The sequence below is a fragment of the Pan troglodytes genome, chromosome 1, assembly GCF_028858775.2.
Source record: "Pan troglodytes isolate AG18354 chromosome 1, NHGRI_mPanTro3-v2.0_pri, whole genome shotgun sequence".
NCBI classification, from domain to species: domain Eukaryota; kingdom Metazoa; phylum Chordata; class Mammalia; order Primates; family Hominidae; genus Pan; species Pan troglodytes.
The window spans coordinates 46,305,916-46,328,238 of NC_072398.2; the positions used below are offsets into that span (position 1 = coordinate 46,305,916).

The 22,323-nt window shown below is 41.3% G+C and overlaps 1 protein-coding gene across 8 annotated transcripts in view; it reads left to right on the plus strand.

Moving 5' to 3' along the window:
- KDM5B (lysine demethylase 5B) overlaps positions 1-22,323 on the plus strand; it is an 80,485-nt gene that overhangs the window by 16,625 nt on the left and 41,537 nt on the right. For all 8 annotated transcript variants that reach the window (XM_514104.8, XM_054657730.2, XM_016936007.4 and 5 more), the window contains exons 2-4: positions 15,416-15,493; positions 17,755-17,877; positions 19,209-19,379. In XM_514104.8, the coding sequence (XP_514104.7) occupies positions 15,416-15,493; positions 17,755-17,877; positions 19,209-19,379 (372 nt within the window). The remainder of the gene's footprint in view (positions 1-15,415; positions 15,494-17,754; positions 17,878-19,208; positions 19,380-22,323) is intronic.

Below are 22,323 nucleotides of genomic sequence, written 5' to 3' on the forward strand. Positions count from 1 at the left end.
TGCATTGTGTTAAAGTCCTAGGTGGCTCATGCCTATAATCCCAGCACTTTGGGAGGCTGAGACGAGGTCAGTAGTTCAAGACCAGCATGGCCAATATGGTGAAGCTCCGTCTCTACTAAAAATATAAAAATTAGCTGGGCATGGTGGCATGCACCTGTAGTCCCAGCTACTCCAGAGGCTGAGGCAGAAGAATCGCTTGAACCTGGGAGGCAGAGGTTGCAGTGAGCCGAGATCGCGCCACTGCACTCCAGCCTGGGTGACAGAGCAAGACTCCATCTCAAATAAATAAATTAAAAAAATAAATAAAGGAACTCATAATTGACTGGTGAGAAAGATTAGCAAGTATGACGTATGCAAGGAATAGAAGTTATGTACCGAGTGGTTAAAGGTTGGGGGGATATGGAGATGGATGAGAGGGAGCTGTCTGGGAAGGCTTTGCTTCACTTGGATTAGAGTAGGGTTGCGGGAGGAAATAGGTGTGTAGAATGAGAATGAGGGTCATGACATCCTCCTACAAAACAACAATATTTAAGGAAGGAAGAGAATTTGGTTGGAGGTACCAGGAAATGTGTTGTTAGGAAGCTAAGAAGAAAATAGTAAGTTCATTGTTAGTATTTCAGACTTAGGTGGCTTAATGGTGATATTTCTGAAGTCTCAACTCTAGACACAGCTGTAAAACCCTGGAAAAGTAGATAATTACAGTTTTTATAGAGTATATCCCATTGATACCAGGCAGCCATTCAAAAGAAAACCAGTTTTATCAGACTGCAACTTCCTCATATTTTAGGCTAAAGTGGGTTATTTTTCAAATCAAATTTACTTTGGACTATGGCAATAAATTTGAAAGAAATAAAGCATTTGATAATACCAGCGCTACTACAGTCACACAGCATAGTCTGAAATATATCATAGGGTAAGTTTCTTTTAAGATCTTTTGACATACTTTTATCTACCATCCTAAATTGAGCATGCCTATGTATTATTAGTACATCCTTATCTCTTTAAAGTAGGAGATCTAGCCTTGAAGCTTGGTCAGTATCTTAGTTCATTTGTGTTGATATAACTATATCTGAGACTGGGTAATTTATAAATAATAGAAATTTATTTCTTGCAGTACTGGAGACTGGGAACTCTAAGATCAAGGCACTGTCAGGTTTGATGTCTTGTGCTGGCCTGGTCTCCACTTTCAAGATGGTGCCTTGAATGCTATGTGGAAGGGCAAAAGGGGCCTAGGGTGTAGGTTCTTGCAACTCTTTTATTTATTTTTATTTTTATATTTATTTATTATTATTTTTTCTTTGAGACAGAGTCTCACTCTGTCACCCAGGCTGGAGTTCAGTGGTGCAGTCTCGGCTCACTGCAATCTCTGCCTCCCAGGTTCAAGCAATTCTCCTGCCTCAGCCTCCTGAGTAGCTGGAATCACAGGCGTGTGCCACCACGCCCAGCTAATTTTTGTATTTTTAGTAGAGATGGGGTTTTGCCATGTTGACCACGCTGGTCTCGAACTCCAGACCTCAAGTGATCTGCCCACCTCAGCCTCCCAAAGTGCTGGGATTACAGGCGTGAGCCATGGTGCCTGGCCTAATTTTTGTGTTAAATATGTTTTGTAGAGATGAGATTTTGCCACCTTGCCCAGGCTGGTCTCAAATTTCCAGGCTCAAGCAATCCACTTGGTTGGCCTCCCAGAGTGCTGAGGTTACAAGCGTGAGCCACTGCGCTTGGCCTGCCATTCATTCATTCATTCATTCATTTATGAGACAGAGTTTCACTCTTGTTGCCAAGGCTTGGGTACAGTGGCGTGATCTCGGCTTACCGCAACCTTTACCTCCCGAGTTTGAGATTCTCCTGCCTCAGCCTCCTGAGTAGCTGGGAATACAGGTGTGTGCCACCACGCCCAGCTAATTTTTTGTATTTTTAGTAGAAACAGGGTTTCTCCATGTTGGTCAGGCTGGTCTCGAACCCTCAACCTCAGGTGATCCGCCCGCCTCGCTGGTCTCGAACTCCAGACCTCAAGTGATCTGCCCACCTCGGCCTCCCAAAGTGCTGGGATTACAGGCGTGAGCCACTGCACTCAGCCTTATTATTATTTTTTAGAGATGAGGTCTTGTGTTTCCCAGGCTGGAATGCAGCAGCGCCACTGTAGCTCACTGCAGTAGATGGGACTACAGGCACGTGCCAATATGTCTGGATAATGTTTTAACATTTTGTAGAGATGGTATCTCACTGTGTTGCTCAGGCTTGCTTCTCTTGCTCTCTCTGTCTGTCTTAAGCCTCCCAGGTAGGTGGAACTACAGGTGCATGCTACCATGCCTAGCTAATTAAAAAAAAAAATTTTTTTTATAGGGTCCGCCATGGTGCTCTGGCTGGTCTTGAATTTGTCTTAATTCCTTTCCTTTCCTTTCCTTTCCATTCCCCTTTCCCCTCCCCTACCCTTCCCCCTTCCCTTCCCCCTTTCTCTCCCCCTCCCCTTCCCTTTTCCTTTCTCCTCCCCTTCCCTTCCCCTTCCCCTACCCTCCCCCTTCCCCTCCCCTCCCTCTCCCCTTCCCTTTCCCTTTCCCTTCCCCTAACCTTCTCATTACCCCTTCCCCTCCCCTCCCTCTCACCTTCCCTTCCCCTTTCCTTAACTTTCCCATTACCCTCTCCCTTGCCTTCCTTTCCTCCTCCTCTACCTTCCGCCTCCCCTCCCCCCTTCCCCTCCCATCCCTTCTCCCTTCCCTCTCCCTTCCCCCTTCCCCTTCCCCTCTTCCCTTCTCGTCCCCTCCCCTGCCTTCCCTCCCCTTCCCCTCTTCCCTTCCCCTCCCCTCACCTCCCCCATTTCTCTTCCCTTCCCTTTCTCTTTTTCTTTCTCTTCCCTTCCCCTTTCCCCTTCCCTTTCCTCCTTTCCTTTCCTTTCCCCTTTCCCTTTCTCCTTTCCTTTTCCCTTTGCCTTTCCCTTTCCCTTTCCTGTGGAGTCTCGCTCTGTCACCCAGGCTGGAGTTCAGTGGCGCCATCTCAGTTCACTTGTCTCGGCTCACTTTGCAACCTCTGCCTCCTGGGCTCAAGTGATTATCGTGTCTCAGCCTCCCCAGTAGCTGGGATTATAGGCGCCCACCACCGCGTCCTGCTAGTTTTTGTATTTTCAGTAGAGATGGGGTTTCACCATGTTGGTCAGGCTGTTCTCGAACTCCTGACCTCAAGTGATCCACCCGCCTTGGCCTTCCAAAGTGCTGGGCTTACAGACATGATGAGCCACTGTGCCCGGCCCTTCTTTCTTTAATACTATTGCAAATGTGTCATCTTTAGATGGGATATTGACACAACAAAGATTTTGCCATCTCGTAGTATTTTTTGAGGCTCAAACTGATTTTTAGTCTCACTTCTGTTCGTTTCTTGACCCTGATGTTGAATCTCCAGGCGTGTGTTTACAGATCTAATGAGGCCTTAAAGTTAGGGTGTGGGATGTTTAAGCTTCCCCTTCCCTTAGTGCCCAGGTAGGTTTGGGTGTTGCTTAGGCAAGGTTGGGGTCAGAGTCCAACCTCTTTCCTAAATCCCTTTCCCCTGACAGACAGATCATTTTTGGAATCTTTTTAAAGTATATAATCCTTTCTTAACCTCGGCAGCCTCACTTTTCTGCCAGAAATTTTTTCTTCCCTGGATTCTAGGTATGGAAAAAACACAATGAAAACTAGTTACTAGAGAACCTCCTTGGAAAAGCTGTGAAATTATATATACTTGATTACAGCATGGCTTGATATAGGCATGCTGAAGTAATATGTGCACCAATTATAATTGATGTAGGGGGAAGGATCTGAAATTTCTTCTCATCCCATTCAGTGATTGAAGTATCATAAAATGTCTGTGAATGACATGAAAGAAATAATGCTTTCCTGTTTAGAGGACCTACCAATACCAATACCAATACCAATACCAATACCAGTACCAATACAATACAGATCATTATTATTGCCAAGTTTTGTTAAAAGTGGTGAAAGAGGAATTTAATGTGACGAATGCTTAAAAAGTAAATACCATGGTATATCCCTTTATTACTACTACATTTTTATTTACTAATATTCCATAGAAACAGTGCTTTGCATTCCCAAGTATTTAATATTCAGAAGCTAAAATAATCTTTGAAACAAGTTCTTTAAAACTGATAGCTTTCACCATGGCCTATCTGTAAAAGTTATAATACAAGTTCTCATTCCTTGGTACTTATTTTTAATAATGACTATTAAAAGTCTACATGATTGTGTTGGTATTTTCAGGGTCTTTTTGTTGTTAGGACTTTAGGGAAGACTGGGTTGACCCAGGTATAACTTTTCTAAAAATGTTGACATTGTAAAAATAGGTGGTCAATAAATCACTATTAGTGAATGGAGAATACACTTGAAAGGGCTGTGTTTTAAATCTGGATGAAAAGAGTTCTTTGGAAGGACAGATTGTATGGGGTGTTCTGCAGGGCGTTCAATAGGGCAGTTACTTCCAGGGTGTGGGCCGAGAACCCTTGGAGGGTTCCCAAGACCCTTTCAGTGGATCCAAGAAAACTCCCCCCTTTCAGCTAAATATCTGTGAGAGGCCAGATTTACTTCACATAATTTTTTTTTTTTTTTTGAGACAGAGTCTCACACTGTTGCCCAGGCTGGAATGCAATGGTGGTGTGATCTTGGCTCACTGCAACCTCCACCTCCCGGGTTCAAGCGATTCTGCCTCAGCCTCCCAAGTAGCTGGGATTACAGGCACCCGCCACCATGCCCAGCTAATTTTTTGTATTTTTTTTTTTTTTTTTAAGTAGAGACAGGGTTTCACTACGTTGGCCAGGATGGTCTCGAACTGACCTCGTGATCCGCCTGCCTTGGCCTCCCAAAGTGCTGGGATTACAGGTGTGAGCCACCGCACCCGGCCTACTTCACATACTTTTAACCAAAACAATATACCACACCTGATTGGAGAAGAAATTAAAACCCAGTTTATTTATATTAAACCAGACATTAAAGAGATTTGCAAAATAATACAATGCATTACAGATTAGAGATTAACTCATTTTTAAAATGTTTCAGTTTTAATTTCTAATGTGATAAAAAAATCTATAGATACAATCCATGTAAATTAACATTCTTTGAGGTCCTCAATTTTTAAGATTTTAAAGGACTCCTAAGGACAAAACATTGAGTTATTGCAGTATTAAAAAGGGAAACTTGTTCGGATGGGTGGCTCACACCTGTAATCTCAGCACTTTGGGAGGCCAAAGGTTGGAGTATCCCTTGAGCCCAAAAGTTTGAGACCAACTTAGTCAACATAGCAAGACTGACTCTACAAAAAATTTCCTTAAAAAATTAGCCTGATGTGGTGGCATGCATGTATACTCGGGAGACTGAGGTGGAAGAATTGCATGAGCCCGGGAGTTTGAGGCTGCAGTGAGCTATGATTGTGCCACTGCATTCCAGCCTAGGGACAGAGCAAAATCCTGTCTCAAAAAGAAAAAAAAAAAAAGGGAAACTTGATTCTGCAAAGACATGACTCAGTAGGAATAAAGCTAAGATCTTAGCTTTTTGTATATTTAGTAGAGACGGGGTTTCTCCATGTTGGTCAGGCTGGTCTAAGATCTTAGCTTTTTGTATATTTAGTAGAGACGGGGTTTCTGCATGTTGGTCAGGCTGGTCTCGAACTCCTGACCTCAGGTGATCCACCCACTTCAACCTCCCAAAGTGCTGGGATTACAGGTGTGAGCCACCACGCCCGGCCAATATGTGTATTTTCTAAAACTTCAGTAATAAGCCTTACATTTGTATTAAAATTATTTTAAATCTATTCTGTTGCCTAGCTTTTGCCCCAATAAAAGAGCATGCAGTCAAGAAGTTTTGTATAGTGGGCACACAGGAAATGGCATGGTATTAGGTTGGGGCAAAAGAAATCGTGGTTTTTGCCATTTTTGCATTTTTGCTTTAATGGCAGAACTGTGATGACTTTTGCACCAACCTAATAAATGTGAAATACTGCTATCATGGAACCATACCTAGGTTTGCTGGCTACAGTGTTAACTTTTACAGTATACAAGTTCAATTCCATTGCCATCCCAGCAGATCTACTCTCAGTGTGTTGTCTGCCTTTACCCTTGAACTATATATCTAAAAAATCTTAGAAGCTCTTTAAGCATGGAAATCTAACAATATGTGCTCTTATTTTAAAAAGCAAGGTTGGATTGGGTGTGGTGGCTCACACCTGTAATCCCAGCACTTTGGGAGGCCAAAGTGGAAGGATCGCTTGAGGCCAGGAGTTTGAGACCAACCTGTGCAACATAGTGAGACCCCCCCACCCCCCGTCTCTTAAAAAAAAAAATTAGCTGGTCATGGTGGTGTGCACCTGTATTCCCAGGTACTCTGGAGGCTGAGGTGGGAGGATCACTTGAGCCCAGGAGATCGAGGCTATAACGAGCCAAGTTTATGCCATTGCACTCCAGCCTGGATGACTTTGTCTCTTAAAAAACAGAAACAAAAACAAACAAAAAACAAGCCTGCATTAGGCCACTTGGAAACGAAAGCTTTGCAACATGAATATTTTCCTGAGAAAAACCGGCACTTTTTTTTTTTTTTTTTTTAATTGGGAGTCTTGCTCTGTTTGCCCAGGCTGGAATGCAGTGGTGCAATCTCTGCTCACCGCATCATCTGCCTCCTGGGTTCAAGCAATTCTCGTGCTCTGCCTTCTGAGTCGCTGAGACTACAGGTGTGCACCACCACACCGAGCTAACTTTTGTATTTTTAATAGAGACTGGGTTTTGCCATGTTGGCCAGGCTGCTCTTGAACTCCTGACCTCATGATCTGCCCGCCTTGGCTTCCCAAAGTGCTGAGATTACAGGCGTGAGCCACCACACCTTCCCAAAACTAATATTTTTTGACCATTTACTTAAATAAAGTAAAGTAAATGTTGTCTGAGGGTTCTACCTGTATTATTTTACTTAACCCTCACAATTATCCCTTTATTCACATACGTAAGGTACAAGGAACTTAACCTAGTACAAAGCCACACAGTAGTACCAGGATTTGAACCCAGGCAGTGTGACTTGAGAATCTGTCCTCTTTGACATCTATTTTGATGTACAAGGTAAAGGTAAATGGCCTCACTGTGTTTTAAAAAAAATGACCATCAGAGAAATAACAATGGGAAAATATAGAGGAGGTTAAAATGGAGAAATACAGAGGAGGCCTTTAACCTGTGTTAAAGTGGCTATGATAAAATGTGCTAGTTGACAGTTACATGCCAACTAGGGTTAGGCTGGAAGGATAAGGTCCTTAAAGATAAATAAGGTTTAGAGGTCAGATGCTCCTTGAAAGTTGAGGTTGCAGCGCTTTTTGTATAGGAAGATTCATATTTCAGTGGTCAGAACTTAACATAATTATAATTGTTACTTTTACTTTACAATTTAATGAAAAAACCTTTATATTTGTAAAATCAGTTCTCACCATAGTCCTAAAAGGTAGTCTGTACTTTTTTTTTTTTTTTTTGAGACAGGCTCTCACTTTGTCATCTAGGCTGGAGTGCAGTCTTTGCCTCCCAGGTTCAAGCAATTATCATGCCTCAACCTCCTGAGTAGCTAGGATGACAGGTGTGCGCCACAATGCCCGGCCAATTTTTGTATTTTTTGTAGAGACTTGGTTTTGCCACATTGGCCTGGCTGGTCTTGAACTCCTGGCCTCAAGGCCTGTCTGGGCCTCCCAAAGTGCTGGGATTACTGGCGTGAGCCACCGTTCCTGGCCCTGTTTGGAAGACCTTGAATGCAATTCTTTGTGGTACAAAACTTTTCTGATAGACACCTATCAGTGAGTGGCAATTAGACTCCATCAGGGGCTCATAAATAGTTAACTCTGCTTGTCTTTTATAGGAGTTTATAATGGTTGTGATAGACCTAGTTCTACCTTTTGCATTTGTGCAGGTGTTTTAAGGGCATATTACTGACCTGAAACCATTCACTTGATGAGAAAGTGGTCTTTTATGTTTCATATATCTGTTATTCTGATCTGTATATTAAAGTTAAATTTTGTCATCCTCACCTGAAAGATTTGCTAACTTGCAAGTGCATTTATTCTATGATGACTGGGTTTCATAGAACATATACAATTAAAACAATGCTTTGGTCCTTAGTTGATGTTATTCTTGGTAAACTAACAAGAATGTGCTTTTGTGACACTGATTTCTAATTGGTTTTGTCTGCAGGGAGTTAGAGCCAACTTTCGTAGCCTCTGTAGAGCGTATACTTTTTCATTTTGCTAATTATCAGATCTCAAAATGATAGCCTTTCTATAATTAGAAGGATAAAAACAGTATTCTAATATATTAAATATGTGGATGTTAATAGCAGATCCTCTACAGAGTGAATTTTCCTGGCATTTTTTGGAAAAATCTTCAGCATCTTTTGAAAGTTGTTCTCACAGTGGTTGACTTTATTTTTTAAACATTTCTCTCAGTTAAATCTGCTTTTAGTTGTTGTTAAGTTAATGCTGGCACTGAGGAAAATGTTTACCTGATGTTTCTCAGGCCTCTGAGGATTTTGAAGCTTCAACTTTCTACTTAATTGCCTTCCTAAGGAATACATTTTTGAGTCCTAAGGAAACTAATTGAACTTCTTTTTTTTTTTGAGACAGAGTCTCGCTCTGTCCCCAGTCTGGAGTGCAGTGGTGTGATCTTGGCTCACTGCAAGCTCCGCCTTCCGGGTTCACACCATTCTCCTACCTCAGTCTCCTGAGTAGCTGGGACTACAGGCACCTGCCACCACGCCTGGCTAATTTTTTGTATTTTTTTTAGTAGAGATGGGGTTTCACCGTGTTAGCCAGGATGGTCTTGATCTCCTGACCTCATGATCCGCCTGCCTCGGCCTCCCGAAGTGCTGGGATTACAGGCGTGAGCCACTGTACCCGGCCTGAACTTTTAAATAATAAGGTTCTTGTACTTTATCTTGTAAGGGTTAAAATAAAACCATTTTCAAGTTTTTTTGTTTGTTTTTGTTTTTTTTTGAGACATTCTTGCTCTGTCGCCCAGGCTGCAGTGCAGTAGCATGATCGTGGCTCACTACAGGATTGACCTCCTGGATTCAATTAATCCTCCCACCCCAGCCTCCTGATTAGCTGGGACTACAGGTGCATGCCACCATGCCTGGCTAACTTAATTTTTTTTTGTAGAGACAGAGCCTCAATATGTTTCCGAGTCTGGGCTGGTCTCTTCTCTTTTCTCTTCTCTTCTCTTTCTTGTTAGACAGAGTCTTGCTCTGTCACCCAGGCTGGAGTGCAATGGCACAATCTCCACTCACTGCCACCTCCGCCTCCTGGGTTCAAGTGATTCTCCTGTCTCAGCCTCCTGAGTAGCTGGTTATAAAGAATGAGAGAGGTATTTTATCAGGCATGCGCCACCACGTCTGGCTAATTTTTGTATTTTTATTAGAGATGGGATTTCGCCATGTTGGCCAGGCTGGATTCAAACTCCTGACATCAGGTGATCCGCCTGCCTTGGCCTCCGAAAGTGCTGTGATTACAGGCATGAGCCATCACGCCCAGCACCCAGGTTGGTCTTGAGCTCCCAGGCTCAAGCAGTCCTCCCCCTTTTGGCCTCGCAAAGTGTGAACCCCACTACACCTGGCTTACTTTCAAGTTTTGAAAGTAAAGGAAATTAAAATAATCTCAGCGAGGAATTTATATGGAACTGCATGTAATCTACAAATTCTTATTACATCTAGTTAGTATGAAAAGGCTGTTTTATGTTAGAAAAAGTGATTTATGATCAGTTTTATTGATAGGGAGGGAGTACAAGTTTTACTTTTTGGCCAGCTTACATTATATTCCTTTTAGACACTTAAGCATCAAGTTAAACATTATCACAATGTTTCTAAGTGGGGATTTGGATTATTTATTTGGCTACATAATTTGAGGATTATTTTTCAAAATTTTCACCTTAGAAGCTTTATTATGATCTGTTGTATTTACCTTTCATAATGGCTTCCCCTACCCCCCATTTAAAAGTCATGGCTTGGCTTCTGCCATGCCTCACACCTGTAATCCCGGCACTTTGGGAGGCCTAGGTGTGAGGATTGCTTGAGCCCAGGAGTTCCAGACCAGCCTGGGCAACATAGCGAGACCTCATCTCTACTTAAAATGAAAAGAAAAAAAAATTCGTGTCCCATTGAGGTCAGACTTTGCCAAAGGTATTCTAGTTCCGTATGATAGTGAACATTACAAATAAATTTAATTTTTTTTATTGGAGTCTAGTTTTGCAGCTGACAGTGAATGTCCCAAAACTGAATGACATTTATCTCTTCTCTCATTGTTTATAACCAGAAGAGATGACAGAGTTTGTAGTGATCCATTTTTCATGCAAAAATGATCTTCTCAAACTATTTCTTTAGTTTTAAACATATTTATACCCACTGTATGAGCATCCTTATTGACAGATATGTACTAATTTCCATTTGATGAATCATTTTCAGGATTCATTTTAGCTTTAGGCTAAAATAAGTATACTGTGTATATATTCATACATAGATAGAAGCTCATTTTAATTTGTAAAACTTTAATATACAGGCTTTTGAGAACATCAAATATCTTTATAATTGTGTTTTGGTATTAGAAGGTATATTATCTGATCAATCAGGGAATAACATTATATATCACCTGTAAGTCTTAGTTGTTAAAATTTTCAGGCCATTTTGAAAGTATGTTAAGACTAAATATTTGAACATTTACTTCTATATTCTGACACATTATTTTTCATATGCTTTTGATCTCAGCTTAACCCAGATCAATTCATTTCTGAAAACCAACAGCTTTTATAACACACTGGAAGCAAAGCTCTGAGCAATATAAAGGCTTCCTGTTAGCCTACCATAGAATATCAAGAAGCAGTGTGATTTCCTTTTGCTAGGATGTGTTCTGTATAAATTAAACACATTACTTTGGCTTTTAGTTATTGAGCTAAACAAAAATAAATCAGACTTTAATCTTTTTCACTTGGGATGGAGGTATTTTTTAACTTCAACAAAGTATAGTATTTTTTAACTGACATTTAAAACATTAACCATAAAAAGGCAGTACAACTATGTTAAACATTTGAAGGCCTTACCGATAATTACCTTTGCTTTTTAGCTTAACATTTTATCATACATCACCGGCGGGCATTTTTACTGAAGTCTTTGTTATCACTAAAACAAAACAAAATTTCATTTATGTATTTATTTTAGAGCTAGGTTCGTGCTCTGTTGCCCAAGCAGGAGTGCAGTGGCACAATCATAGCTCACTGTAAACTTAAGCCCCCTGGGCTTAAGTCATCCTCCTGCCTTAGCCTCCTGAGTAGGTAGGACTACAGGTTTGCACCACTATGCCTAATTTTTACATTTTTTGGTAGAGACGGATAGAGACTGGTCTCAAACTGCTAGCTTCAAGTGATCCTCCTGCTGCTGCAGCCCAAAGTGCTGAGATTATAGGCATGAGCCACTGTGCCTGGCCGTCATTTTTATTCTAAACTAAAAGCAGTCTATAATGATAAGTTCCAACAGCACAAATTTGAAATGTTAAAAAAGCCTCTTTTCTCCTTATTATTGTGATATTATTTAAAATCTGCATATGTAAAATTCAACACAATGTTATTAGGTTGGCGCAAACGTAATTGTGGTTTTTGTCATATGTATATGTAGGTAATGGCAAAATTACAGCTTTTGCCACATATATATGTATTTTTTTTTTTTTTTTTTTTAGTAATGGCAAAAGCTGCAATTACATTTGCACCAACCTAATACGTGTTTTTGTTCTAGTTTTTTACTCATTGATGCTTGGGTATCTTTCCATATTTAGAATATCTAGATATTTTTTATTATAGCTGAGTGGTATTTTATTGTTGGTTGTAGATATACCAACATTTATTTAGCTTTTTCTCTACCGATAGATGCTTACATTTTAACTTGAAGGAATTTTGCAGTGAATTTCCTTTTGCCTATATCGAGGTGTTGTGAGTGGTAATAGATATTTGTAAATTCCTATCAGAAAATTGCTGGGTCACAGCCAGGCGCAGTGGCTCACGCCTGTAATCCCAGCACTTCGGGAGGCTTAGGCAGGTGGATCATTTGAGGTCAGGTGTTCGAGACCAGCCTGGCCAACATGGTGAAACCCCGTCTCTACTAAAAATACAAAAGTTAGCCAGGCATGGTGGTACATGCCTGTAATCCCAGCTACTTGGGAGACTGAGGCAGGAGAATTGCTTGAACCCGGGATGTTCAATTCTTGCTTGCAGTGAGTGAAGACTGTGCCATTGCACTCCAGCCTGGGTGACAGCATGAGACTCCATCTCAAAAAATAATAATAATAAAATAAAAATAAACAAAACTGCTGGGTCACAAGGCATGCGCTGTTAATCTGATAGGTAAAAACAATGAGAGTTTGTATATTTCTTGAATTTTGAGTGAAGTTGGGTGCCAGTCTTATGATTGGCCATTTTTCCCTTTTGGCTGTTGATACAATTTGCCCATTTTTCTGTAAGTTATTATTTTGTCTTATTGATTGTTAGGAACTCTTTATAAATCTAGCACTTTTAAATGCTATATAATATTCAATGTTATTGTAATACCATAATAATCGTACATTCCTAATGTAATGCTGCAGTTAATTTCATTCATGTATTTTGTTTTTTCTTCCTTTATTTTTTATTTTATATTTATTTATTTATTTATTTATTTTTGAGACGGAGTCTGACTCTGTCGCCCAGGCTGGAGTGCAAAGGCATGATCTCGGCTCACTGCAACCTCCACCTCCTGGGTTCAAGCGATTCTCCTGCCTCAGACTCCTGAGTAGCTGGGACTACAGGCATGTGTCACCATACCCGGCTAATTTTTTTTGTATTTTTAGTAGAGACGGGGTTTTGCCATGTTGGCCAGGCTGGTCTCCTGACCTCAGGTGATCTGCTTGCCTCGGACTCCCAGAGTGCTGGGATTACTGGTGTGAGCCAGTGCGCCTGGCCATTCAACTCTGGTTGAATTGTTTTCTTTTTTTTCTTTTTTTTTTTTGAGACGGAGTCTTGCTATGTCACCCAGGCTGTAGTGCAGTGGCGGGATCTCAGCTCACTGCAAACTCCGCCTCCCGGGTTCACGCCATTTTCCTGCCTCAGCCTCCCGAGTAGCTGGGACTACAGCCGCGTGCCACCACGCCTGGCTAATTTTTTGTGTTAGCCAGGATGGTCTTGATCTCCTGACCTCATGATCCTCCCAAAGTGATGTGATTACAGGCGTGAGTCACCGCGCCTGGCCGGTTGACTTGTTCTCTTAGGATAAACTTGGTATAAAATTGAGTTTAAAGGCTGTGAATTTCCTCATTAATATATTCACACAATCTGAAATAATACATTTATTATTTAATAAATATTTAATGTATTTTGGATTATATTTAAAACAAACAAGGATGTAAAATTACCTATAACCCTACCAGTAAGGACAACCACCGTTGTGAGCCTTTTTGCTCTAGATAGCTTTCCAGTGTTTTATTTTTCTACTGTAAAGCCTGTTCCGCCCCCCGACCCCTTAACATATATAGGGAAAATCTTCCCACATTAGTAAATAGAGATCTAGGCTGAGTGCGGTGGCTCACGCTTGTAATCCCGGCACTTTGGGAGGCCGAGGCAGGCGGATCATCTGAGGTCAGGAGTTTGAGACCAGCCTGACCAACATGGTGAAACCCCGCCTCTACTAAAAATACAAAATTAGCTGGGTGTGGTGGCACATGCCTGTAATCCCAGCTACTCGGGAGGCCGAGGCAGGAGAATCGCTTGAACCCGGGAGGCAGAGGCTGCAGCGAGCTGAGGTCACGTCATTGTACTCCAGCCTGGGTGACAGAGCGAAACTCTGTCTCCAAAAAGTGAATAAATAAGTAAATAAATAAATAAATAAAAGATCTATGCTACAGGGTACATTTTTCCTTTTTGCTTTTTTCATTGTATTAAAATATTAAAATGTACATAACATTAAATTTTTGCCTTTGTAACCATTTTTAAGGATACAGTTCGGTGGCATTGGGTACATTTACATTGCTGTACAGCCATCACCATTGTCTACCTCCAGACCCTTTCATCATTATCCCAGACTGAAACCTATTAACACATTTTTATACCTTTAGCTGTTCTCTTGTTGTAGACATTCATTTCCAGTTTTCTCCCTTCGTAGGTAACAATTCATACATATATATGTGTGTGTGTGTATATATATATATATTTTTTTTTTAATTGTCTGATTACTTCCTCATGATGGCAGTTCTTCCATGATAGGCAAATTCTCCTCTAGAGAACAGTTGTCTATACGAGTATACATATTAAGGACAAATTTTTTTTTTTTTTTTGAGATGAAGTCTTGCTCTGTTGCCCAGGTTGGAGTGCAATGGCGCGATCTTGGCTCACTGCAACCTCTGCCTCTTGTGTTCAAGCGATTCTCCTGTCTCAGCCTCCTGAGTAGCTGGGACTACAGGCGCCTGCCACCCCATCTGGCTAATTTTTGTAGTTTTAGTAGAGACAGGGTTTCACCATGTTGGTCAGGCTGGTCTTGAACTCCTGACCTCAGGTGATCCACCCTCCTTGGCCTCCCAAAGTGCTAGGATTACAGGTTGAGCCACCTTGCCCGGCCAAGGATGACTTTTAAAATTGGATCTGGATGTCAGTTTTTCTCCCCCTGACACCACTGTAGAATTTACCCTCAATTTAATAAGAAAAGTTAATGTGGGCCAGGCTCAGTGGCTCACACTTGTAATCTCAGCACTTTGAGAGGCCAAGGTGGGAGGATCATTGGAGCTGTAGAGTTCGAGACTGATCTGGGCAATACATGTACCTACACCTCGTCTCTAAAAAAAACCTTAAACAATTAGCTGAGTGTGGTAGTGTTCACCTGTGGTCCCAGATACTTGGGAGGCTGAGGTGGAAGATCGCTTGAGCTCAGGAGGCAGAGGTTTCCACGAGCTGTGATCACACCACTGCACTTAAGCCTGGGCAACAGAGTGAAACCTTATCTCAAAAAAAAAAAAATTTAAAAAGTTAATGTGACTGGAAGGTTAAATGTGTTTTTTAAAGTTATAGACATATAGCTGTTATATAAAAAATGAGATACTTCTATGGTAATACAGAAGTCAAAGTGTCTTTTGCCTAAATGAGTGTTTTTTTTTTTTTTTTTTTACAGACTCAGTGACATTGCTCAGTGGGAAGGTTTGTGGGGAGAGGTGTATATGTGATATATCATTTATTTGGGAAAGGGTGTTCATACATATTTTGCTGCTCTCATGGACAAAAGGTTGAGAAACTACTACTCTGTTCTATTTTGTTTGATTGGTTAGAATAAGATTTACCTAACCTGGGTTTTAATTTTAAAACAAATTTTTAAATGTCAAATGCTTATAAGTTATTCTAATAAGAGCCTTTGCTTTCTCCTAGGATTGGCAGCCACCATTTGCATGTGATGTTGATAAACTTCATTTTACGCCACGTATCCAGAGACTGAATGAATTGGAGGTAATGTCTTCACTATTGTTCTGTTTGCCTGTATTCCAGGGGGACCGTCTTTGAAATTATTATGATATATTAAAATTGTTACAGAATCACCATTGTAAATCTGTTTTTAGATTTGTATTTGAGCAAATAAGAACATTTCTTTCTGTAGAGAACAGGTCTTTAAAATATCGAATTGGCTAGGCATGGTGGCTCACACTTGTAATCTCAGCACTTTGGGAGGCTGGGGCAGGAGGGTTGGCCTGGGCAACATAGCGGGACCCTGTCTCTGCTAAAACATAATTTAAAAAATTAGCCACGTGTGATGGTGTGTGCCTGTAGTTCCAGCTACTCGGGAGGCTGAGGTGGGCGGATTGCTTCAGCCTGGGAGGTCAAGACTGTAGTGAGCCATGGTTGTGCCACTGCACTCTGCACTCCAGCCTGGGCGACAGAGCAAGACCCTGTATTTTATATATATATATATTTACATATGTGAAGATACACACACACAGAATTGTGTTTTTGTTGTAGGGATGAGGTCTCCCTATGTTGCCCAGGCTGGTCTCAAACTCCTGGGCTGAAGCGATCCTCCTGCCTCTGCCTCCCAAAGCTGGGCATATAAAAGCATATTTACTTGCCATATAATTTTAAACAATAATATGGAATTGTGCTTACAGTACTACTTAAGTTCCTTTCAGAGTGCCTACTTACGTCACAGGAAGGTTTACTGAGTGTTTAATTCTTTGTCTGTCACGTGGTAGGGGCTGAATTAAATTTTTTTAAAAAGTCAATTAAAATTTTTACTTTTTTTGTTATGGAGTCCCGCTCTGTCGCCCAGGCTGGAGTGCAGCAGCATTATCCTGGTTCACTGCAACCTCTGCCTCCTGGGTTCAAGTCATTCTCCTGCCTCAGCCTCCCAAGTAGCTGGGATTACAGGTGTGTGCCACCAAGCCTGGCTAATTTTGGTATTTTTAGTAGAGATGGGGTTTCACCATTTTGGCCAGGCTGGTCTTGAAATCCTGACCTCAGGTGATCCGCCTGCCTTGGCCTCCCAAAGTGTTGGGATTACAGGCATGAGCCACCATGCCCAGCCTGAATTAAATTTTTGTTGAGTTAATGTATGTGTGTGTATATATTATATATATATATTTTTTTTTTTTTTTTTGAGACAAGAGTCTTGTTCTGTCACCAAGGCTGGAGTGCAGTGGCACAATCTCAGCTCACTGCAACCTCTGCCTCTTAGGTTCAAGTGATTCTCCTGCCTCGGCCTCCTGAGTAGTTGGCATTACAGACGTATACCACCACATCCAGCTAATTTTTGTATTTTTAGTAGAGATGGGGTTTCACCATGTTGGCCAGGCCGGTCTCAAACTCCTGGCCTCAAGTGATCTGCCCATTTTGGCCTCCCAAAGTGCTGGGATTACAGGTGTGAGCTACCACACCCGACCATGTATAATTATTATTTTTTTATTTTTCTTTTTTATTGAGACAGAGTCTTGCACTGTCACCTGGGCTGGAGTGCAGTGGCGTGATCTTGGCTCACTGCAACCTCCACCTCCCAGGTTCAAGCGATTTTCCTGCCTCAGCCTCCTGAGTAGCTGGGATTACAGGCCCCTGCCACTACGCCCAGCTAATTTTTTGTATTTTTAGTAGAGACGGAGTTTCACCATGTCGCCCAGGCTGGTCTCGAACTCCTGACCTCGTGATTCACCCGTCTTGGCCTCCCAAAGTGCTGGGATTACAGCCATGAGCCACTGCACCCAGTCGTATAATTATTATTATTTTGAGACGGAGTCTTACTGTCTCATCCAGGCTGGAGTACAGTGGTGTGATCTCAGCTTACTGCAACCTCTGCCTCCTGAGTTCAAGCAATTCTCCTGCCTCAGCCTCCTGAGTAGCTGGGATTACAGGCACGCGCCACCACACTCGGCTGATTTTTGTTAATAGAGATGGGGGTTTCATCATGTTGGCCAGGCTGGTCTCGAACTCCCGACCTTGTGATTCGCTCGCCTCAGCCTCCCAAAGTGCTGGGATTACAGACGTGAGCCACCGTGCCCGGCCGGCCATGTATAATTATTTAACCAGCTTTATTTTGTGTATTTTTGGCCGTTTCTCACTGAATTTAGAAAGTGGTATTATATGATTTTGCTGAAAGAGCATTAAATTTAAAAAAATTTTTTTAAAGTGGTATTGTACTTAAATATTCTGTGAAAGAAAATAATGGCAGGTAATAGGAGCTTTAAAATAAGCTAAATGAGATGAAAACTCAATTCTTTGTCTTTTAGGCCCAAACTCGTGTAAAATTGAATTTCTTGGACCAGATTGCAAAGTACTGGGAGTTACAGGGAAGTACTCTGAAAATTCCACATGTGGAGAGGAAGATCTTGGACTTATTTCAGCTTAATAAGGTAAAGAGCTAATGACCATCTTACTTATTTTATAATCTTACTGACAGAATGAATTTGATCTTCTTTGCCTTAAAAAGGAACTTATTGCTCAGCCAGGTGTCTCACACCTGTAATCTCAGCACTTTGGGAGGTCAAGGGAGGAGGATTGCTTGAGACCAGCCTGGGTAACATAAGGAAACCCTGTGTTTACAAAAAATTTGGAAATTAGACAGGCATGGTGGCATGGGCCTGTAGTACCAGCTATTTGGGTGGCTAAGGAGGGAGGATCACTTGAGCCCAGGAGGTGGAGGCTGCAGTGAGCTGTGATTTCACCACTGCACTCCAGCCTGGGTAACTGAGCGAGACCCTGTCTCAAAAAAGAAAGAACAAATAAACTTATTTTTTGAGATGTGTGAAATGAGATTCTCAAGTCAGTTGAGTGATGAGGATCATCAGGTCTTGAAGCCTTGTGGAATATTTTGCTGCCACCTGTTTTTCTCATTTTCACACTTTACAAAAATTCTGCAAGCTATTTCTTTTTATTACAGATAAGGAAACTGAGGCTCAGGGTGATAAAAAGGTAAAAAAATGCTGAGCCATGGCCGGGCGTGGTGGCTCATGCCTGTAATCCCAGCATTTTGGGAGGTCGAGGTGGGTGGATCACCTGAGGTCCGGAGTTCAAGACCAGCCTGACCAACATGTCGAAACCCCGTCTCTACTAAAAATACAAAATTAGCTGGGTGTGGTGGCACATGACTGTAATCCCAGCTACTCGGGAGGCTGAGGCAGGAAAATCGCCTGAATCCAGGAGGCGGAGGTTGCAGTGAGCCGAGATTGCGCCATTGCACTGCAGGCTGGGCAACAAGAGAGAAACTCCATCTCAGAAAAAAAAAAAAAGAAGCTGAGCCATAATTCAATACCAGGCCCATTTGATTCTGAAATTTACATTCTTTCCATCAAACATGCTGGCATGCATCCTAGTCTTTAGTTTTTGGAGGCTGATTTAAGAGCCCAGAGTAAGACCAAGTATTACAGTCCCTTCTTTGGTAGAGATTTAGTTTTAGGTAACCTGGTTCTTTCCACATGATTGCTTTGGGGATGTGAAAAGTAGCTTAGAGGGGACAAAATGTTTATGGACCATGTTGTCAAGAGAGATGTTTAAAATTTCTAACTTAAAATTAATAGTGTGTGTATATATATATGTGTGTGTGTATATATATATATATGTTTGATTGGCAAAACATGTTTTTAAATGATAACCATAGCCAAGAACATTTCTCCCTTGGAGTCATACTTAGATGTGATTAGAAGTGACTTCCATATAGTTGTTTCTAATTTTGCTATTTTAACAGTTAGTTGCAGAGGAAGGTGGATTTGCAGTTGTTTGCAAGGACAGAAAATGGACCAAAATTGCTACCAAGATGGGGTTTGCTCCTGGCAAAGCAGTGGGCTCACATATCAGAGGGCATTATGAACGAATTCTCAACCCCTACAACTTATTCCTGTCCGGAGACAGCCTAAGGGTAAGTTTGGGGGCTAGCCTTAACCTGTTTTATCTTACTACTTATTGGTACATTGTCTTTTCAGGGAAATGAAAAAACCTTGATTGCGTTTGGAAGACCTTGTTTTAGAAGACCTTATTTTGGCGGGGCATGGTGGCTCACTCCTGTAATCCCAACACTTTGGGAGGCCAAGGCAGGTGAATCACCTGAGGACAGGAGTTTGAGACCAGCCTGGCCAACATGGCGAAACCTTGTCTCTACTAAAAATACAAAAATTAGCTGGGCATGGTGGCGTGTGCCTGTAATCCCAGCTACTAGGGAGGCTGAGGCAGGAGAACCGCTTGAACCCGGAAGGTGGAGGTTGCAGTGAGCCGAGATGGTGCCACTTCACTCAAGCCTGGGCAAAGAGCGAGACTCTGAGACTCCGTCTGAAAAAAAAAAAAAAGACCTTGTTTTGTGTTTTTTCCTCTAGTGTTTTTGTTCTGCTTTGAGAGCAGCTATACTTAGAAGTTTGTTTCTGGAATGAGTAAGATTGTGGAGGAAATTTTTTTACTGTCCAAAGCTGAGGAGTTGATTATTATCTACTTGTTACAACTTTGCATTCTCTTTAAAGTAGCTAAAGTATTCCTGGCTGTCATATGAAGGTATAACCTGTGAAATAACTTGCCTACCTGTTCTCTTTTGCCAGCTGAGATTTTTGAGGAGATTGTCAGAATGTTGATACGGTAAAAGGGGATTTTATAATGCTACATAGCTAACGGGTTCCTCTTCTAGTAATTCCGATGTAGCCATGTTCATTTCTGACAAAATGGTATTTGTGAAAGTATTCACTTAAAAACTTTTAGGTAAAACAGTACTGTAAAAGCTTCCCATTTATTTCCAGGCCTTGGTAGAAAGAAGAGGGGTGTCATTATCCATTCATACCCTTTGAGTTATTTTAGGACTACAGCAGTGAGTCCTATAACTTTAAGAATTGTTTTCTGTGCTGTAGAGAGTTAGGAAGAGAATAACATAGTTTTTGAGGGGTAAATCACTAACCAAAGTCCTGTCCTAATACTATACACACACAAACACACCATCTGTAATGCTTTAATCCAGTAGATTTTTTCTTCCCTCTCTCCCTTATTGATTCCAGGTGAACACTTTTTAGCCTATAAGAAAGTAGCCAATCTGACATTCAAAACTTTTTTTTTTAAATACATTATATGAATGTTTAGTGAGCCCATGGATGAAATTGTTTAGAATGTTGAATGTGAGCCGGGCGCGATGGCTCACGCCTGTAATCCCAGCACTTTGGGAGGCCAAGGTGGGTGGATCATGAGGTCAAGAGATGGAGACCATCCTGGCCAACATGGTGAAACCCTGTCTCCACTAAAAATACGTAAATTAGCTGAGCGTGGTGGTGCGCGCCTGTAGTCCCAGCTACTTGGGAGGCTGGGGCAGGAGAATCACTTGAACCCAGGAGGCGGAGGTTGCAGTGAGCTGAGATTGTGCCACTGCACTCCAGCCTGGGTGACAGAGCAAGACTCTTCTCAAAAAAAAATAAATAAAATAAACAAAAACTTAAAAAAATAAAAAATAGGCTGGGTGCGGTGGCTCATGCCTATAATCCCAGCACTTTGGGAGGCTGAGGCAGGTGGATCCCCAGAGGTCAGGAGTTCGAGGTCAGGAGTTCGAGATCTGGGTGGCCAACATGGCAAAACCCCACATTTACTAAAAATACAAAAAAAAAAAAAAAATTAGCTGGATGTGGTGGCAGGCGCTTGTAATCTCAGCTACTTGGGAGGCTGAGGCAGGAGAATTGCTTGAACCCGGGAGGCAGAGGTTGCAATGAGCCGAGATCGTGCCATTGCACTCCAGCGTGGGTGACAGAATGAGACTCAGAATGAGACTGTCTCAAAAAATAAATAAATAAACAAACAAACATAAAAAATAAAAAATAGAATGTTGAATGTGGAACCTTTTTGCCTCTTATAGTCAGATCTAGATACAGTTGCCCATAGTAGATTAATTTTCTCTTCTTGAACTCTTCCTAAGTACGGAAGTTATAGTGATTAAAGGGAGAGAGAGTCCCTTTAATGATGCTTTGTGGGTTGTAACATTTTAGAAACATGTCACTTATATACTTAAAAAGGCAATGTAGTTTTATGGTTAAAAAGCACTTAAGTATTTATACAATCAAGGAGTCTGAAAGGAATAAGCATTTAAAGGTACCCTTTTGTAAACATTGCATCTACAGTATAGGTAGATATTTGTGAGGGACTTACTCTGTGCCAAGTATGTTTTAGGAAGTGATACACATTCTTTGTAGAAAGTTTAAAAACATAGGAGGAAAGTATGGCAAAAATAAAATCACTCCTGATCCTTCCACCTGTTATTTCTCTCACGGCTATTTTTATGCATACATTCACAAATTGGAAGTGTACTCTTCATATACATCATTGCATCTTAGGTTTTTTTACTAATCATATGAGCATTTGCCGTATCATTGAATAGTTTCTGAAAATGCAATTTCTAATGACTGCGGCAATCCATTTTTTATAGCCAGACTTTATTTTGATGTCTTCTATTGTAGAATGTTTAGGTCAATTCTAGTTTTTTATTATAATACTATGATGAATATTCCTTGTATGTAAATTTTTACACCTATTTCTGATTTTTGAAATAGTTATTAGGGAGAGAAGAATTGAAGAACATATACTTAAGAAAAACAGAGGTGTACAGTAAAGGAATTATTGCAAAAGGGTGAAGTAGGGTGTAAGTTAAATTTCAGGAAGCTTGAGAAAAGTTGATGCACTGTTCCAGTGGAACAGAGGCCTCAATCTTGCATCATCATGTTTTCTAAATGTTTTAAGGGATTGCTCTGTCTTTGGGATGATGTGATTATGGCATGATGATGATATTAATCACCTGTAAGTCCTAGTTTCTCAAGTAAAGGTTAAAATTAGCATCTGTATGTTAATAA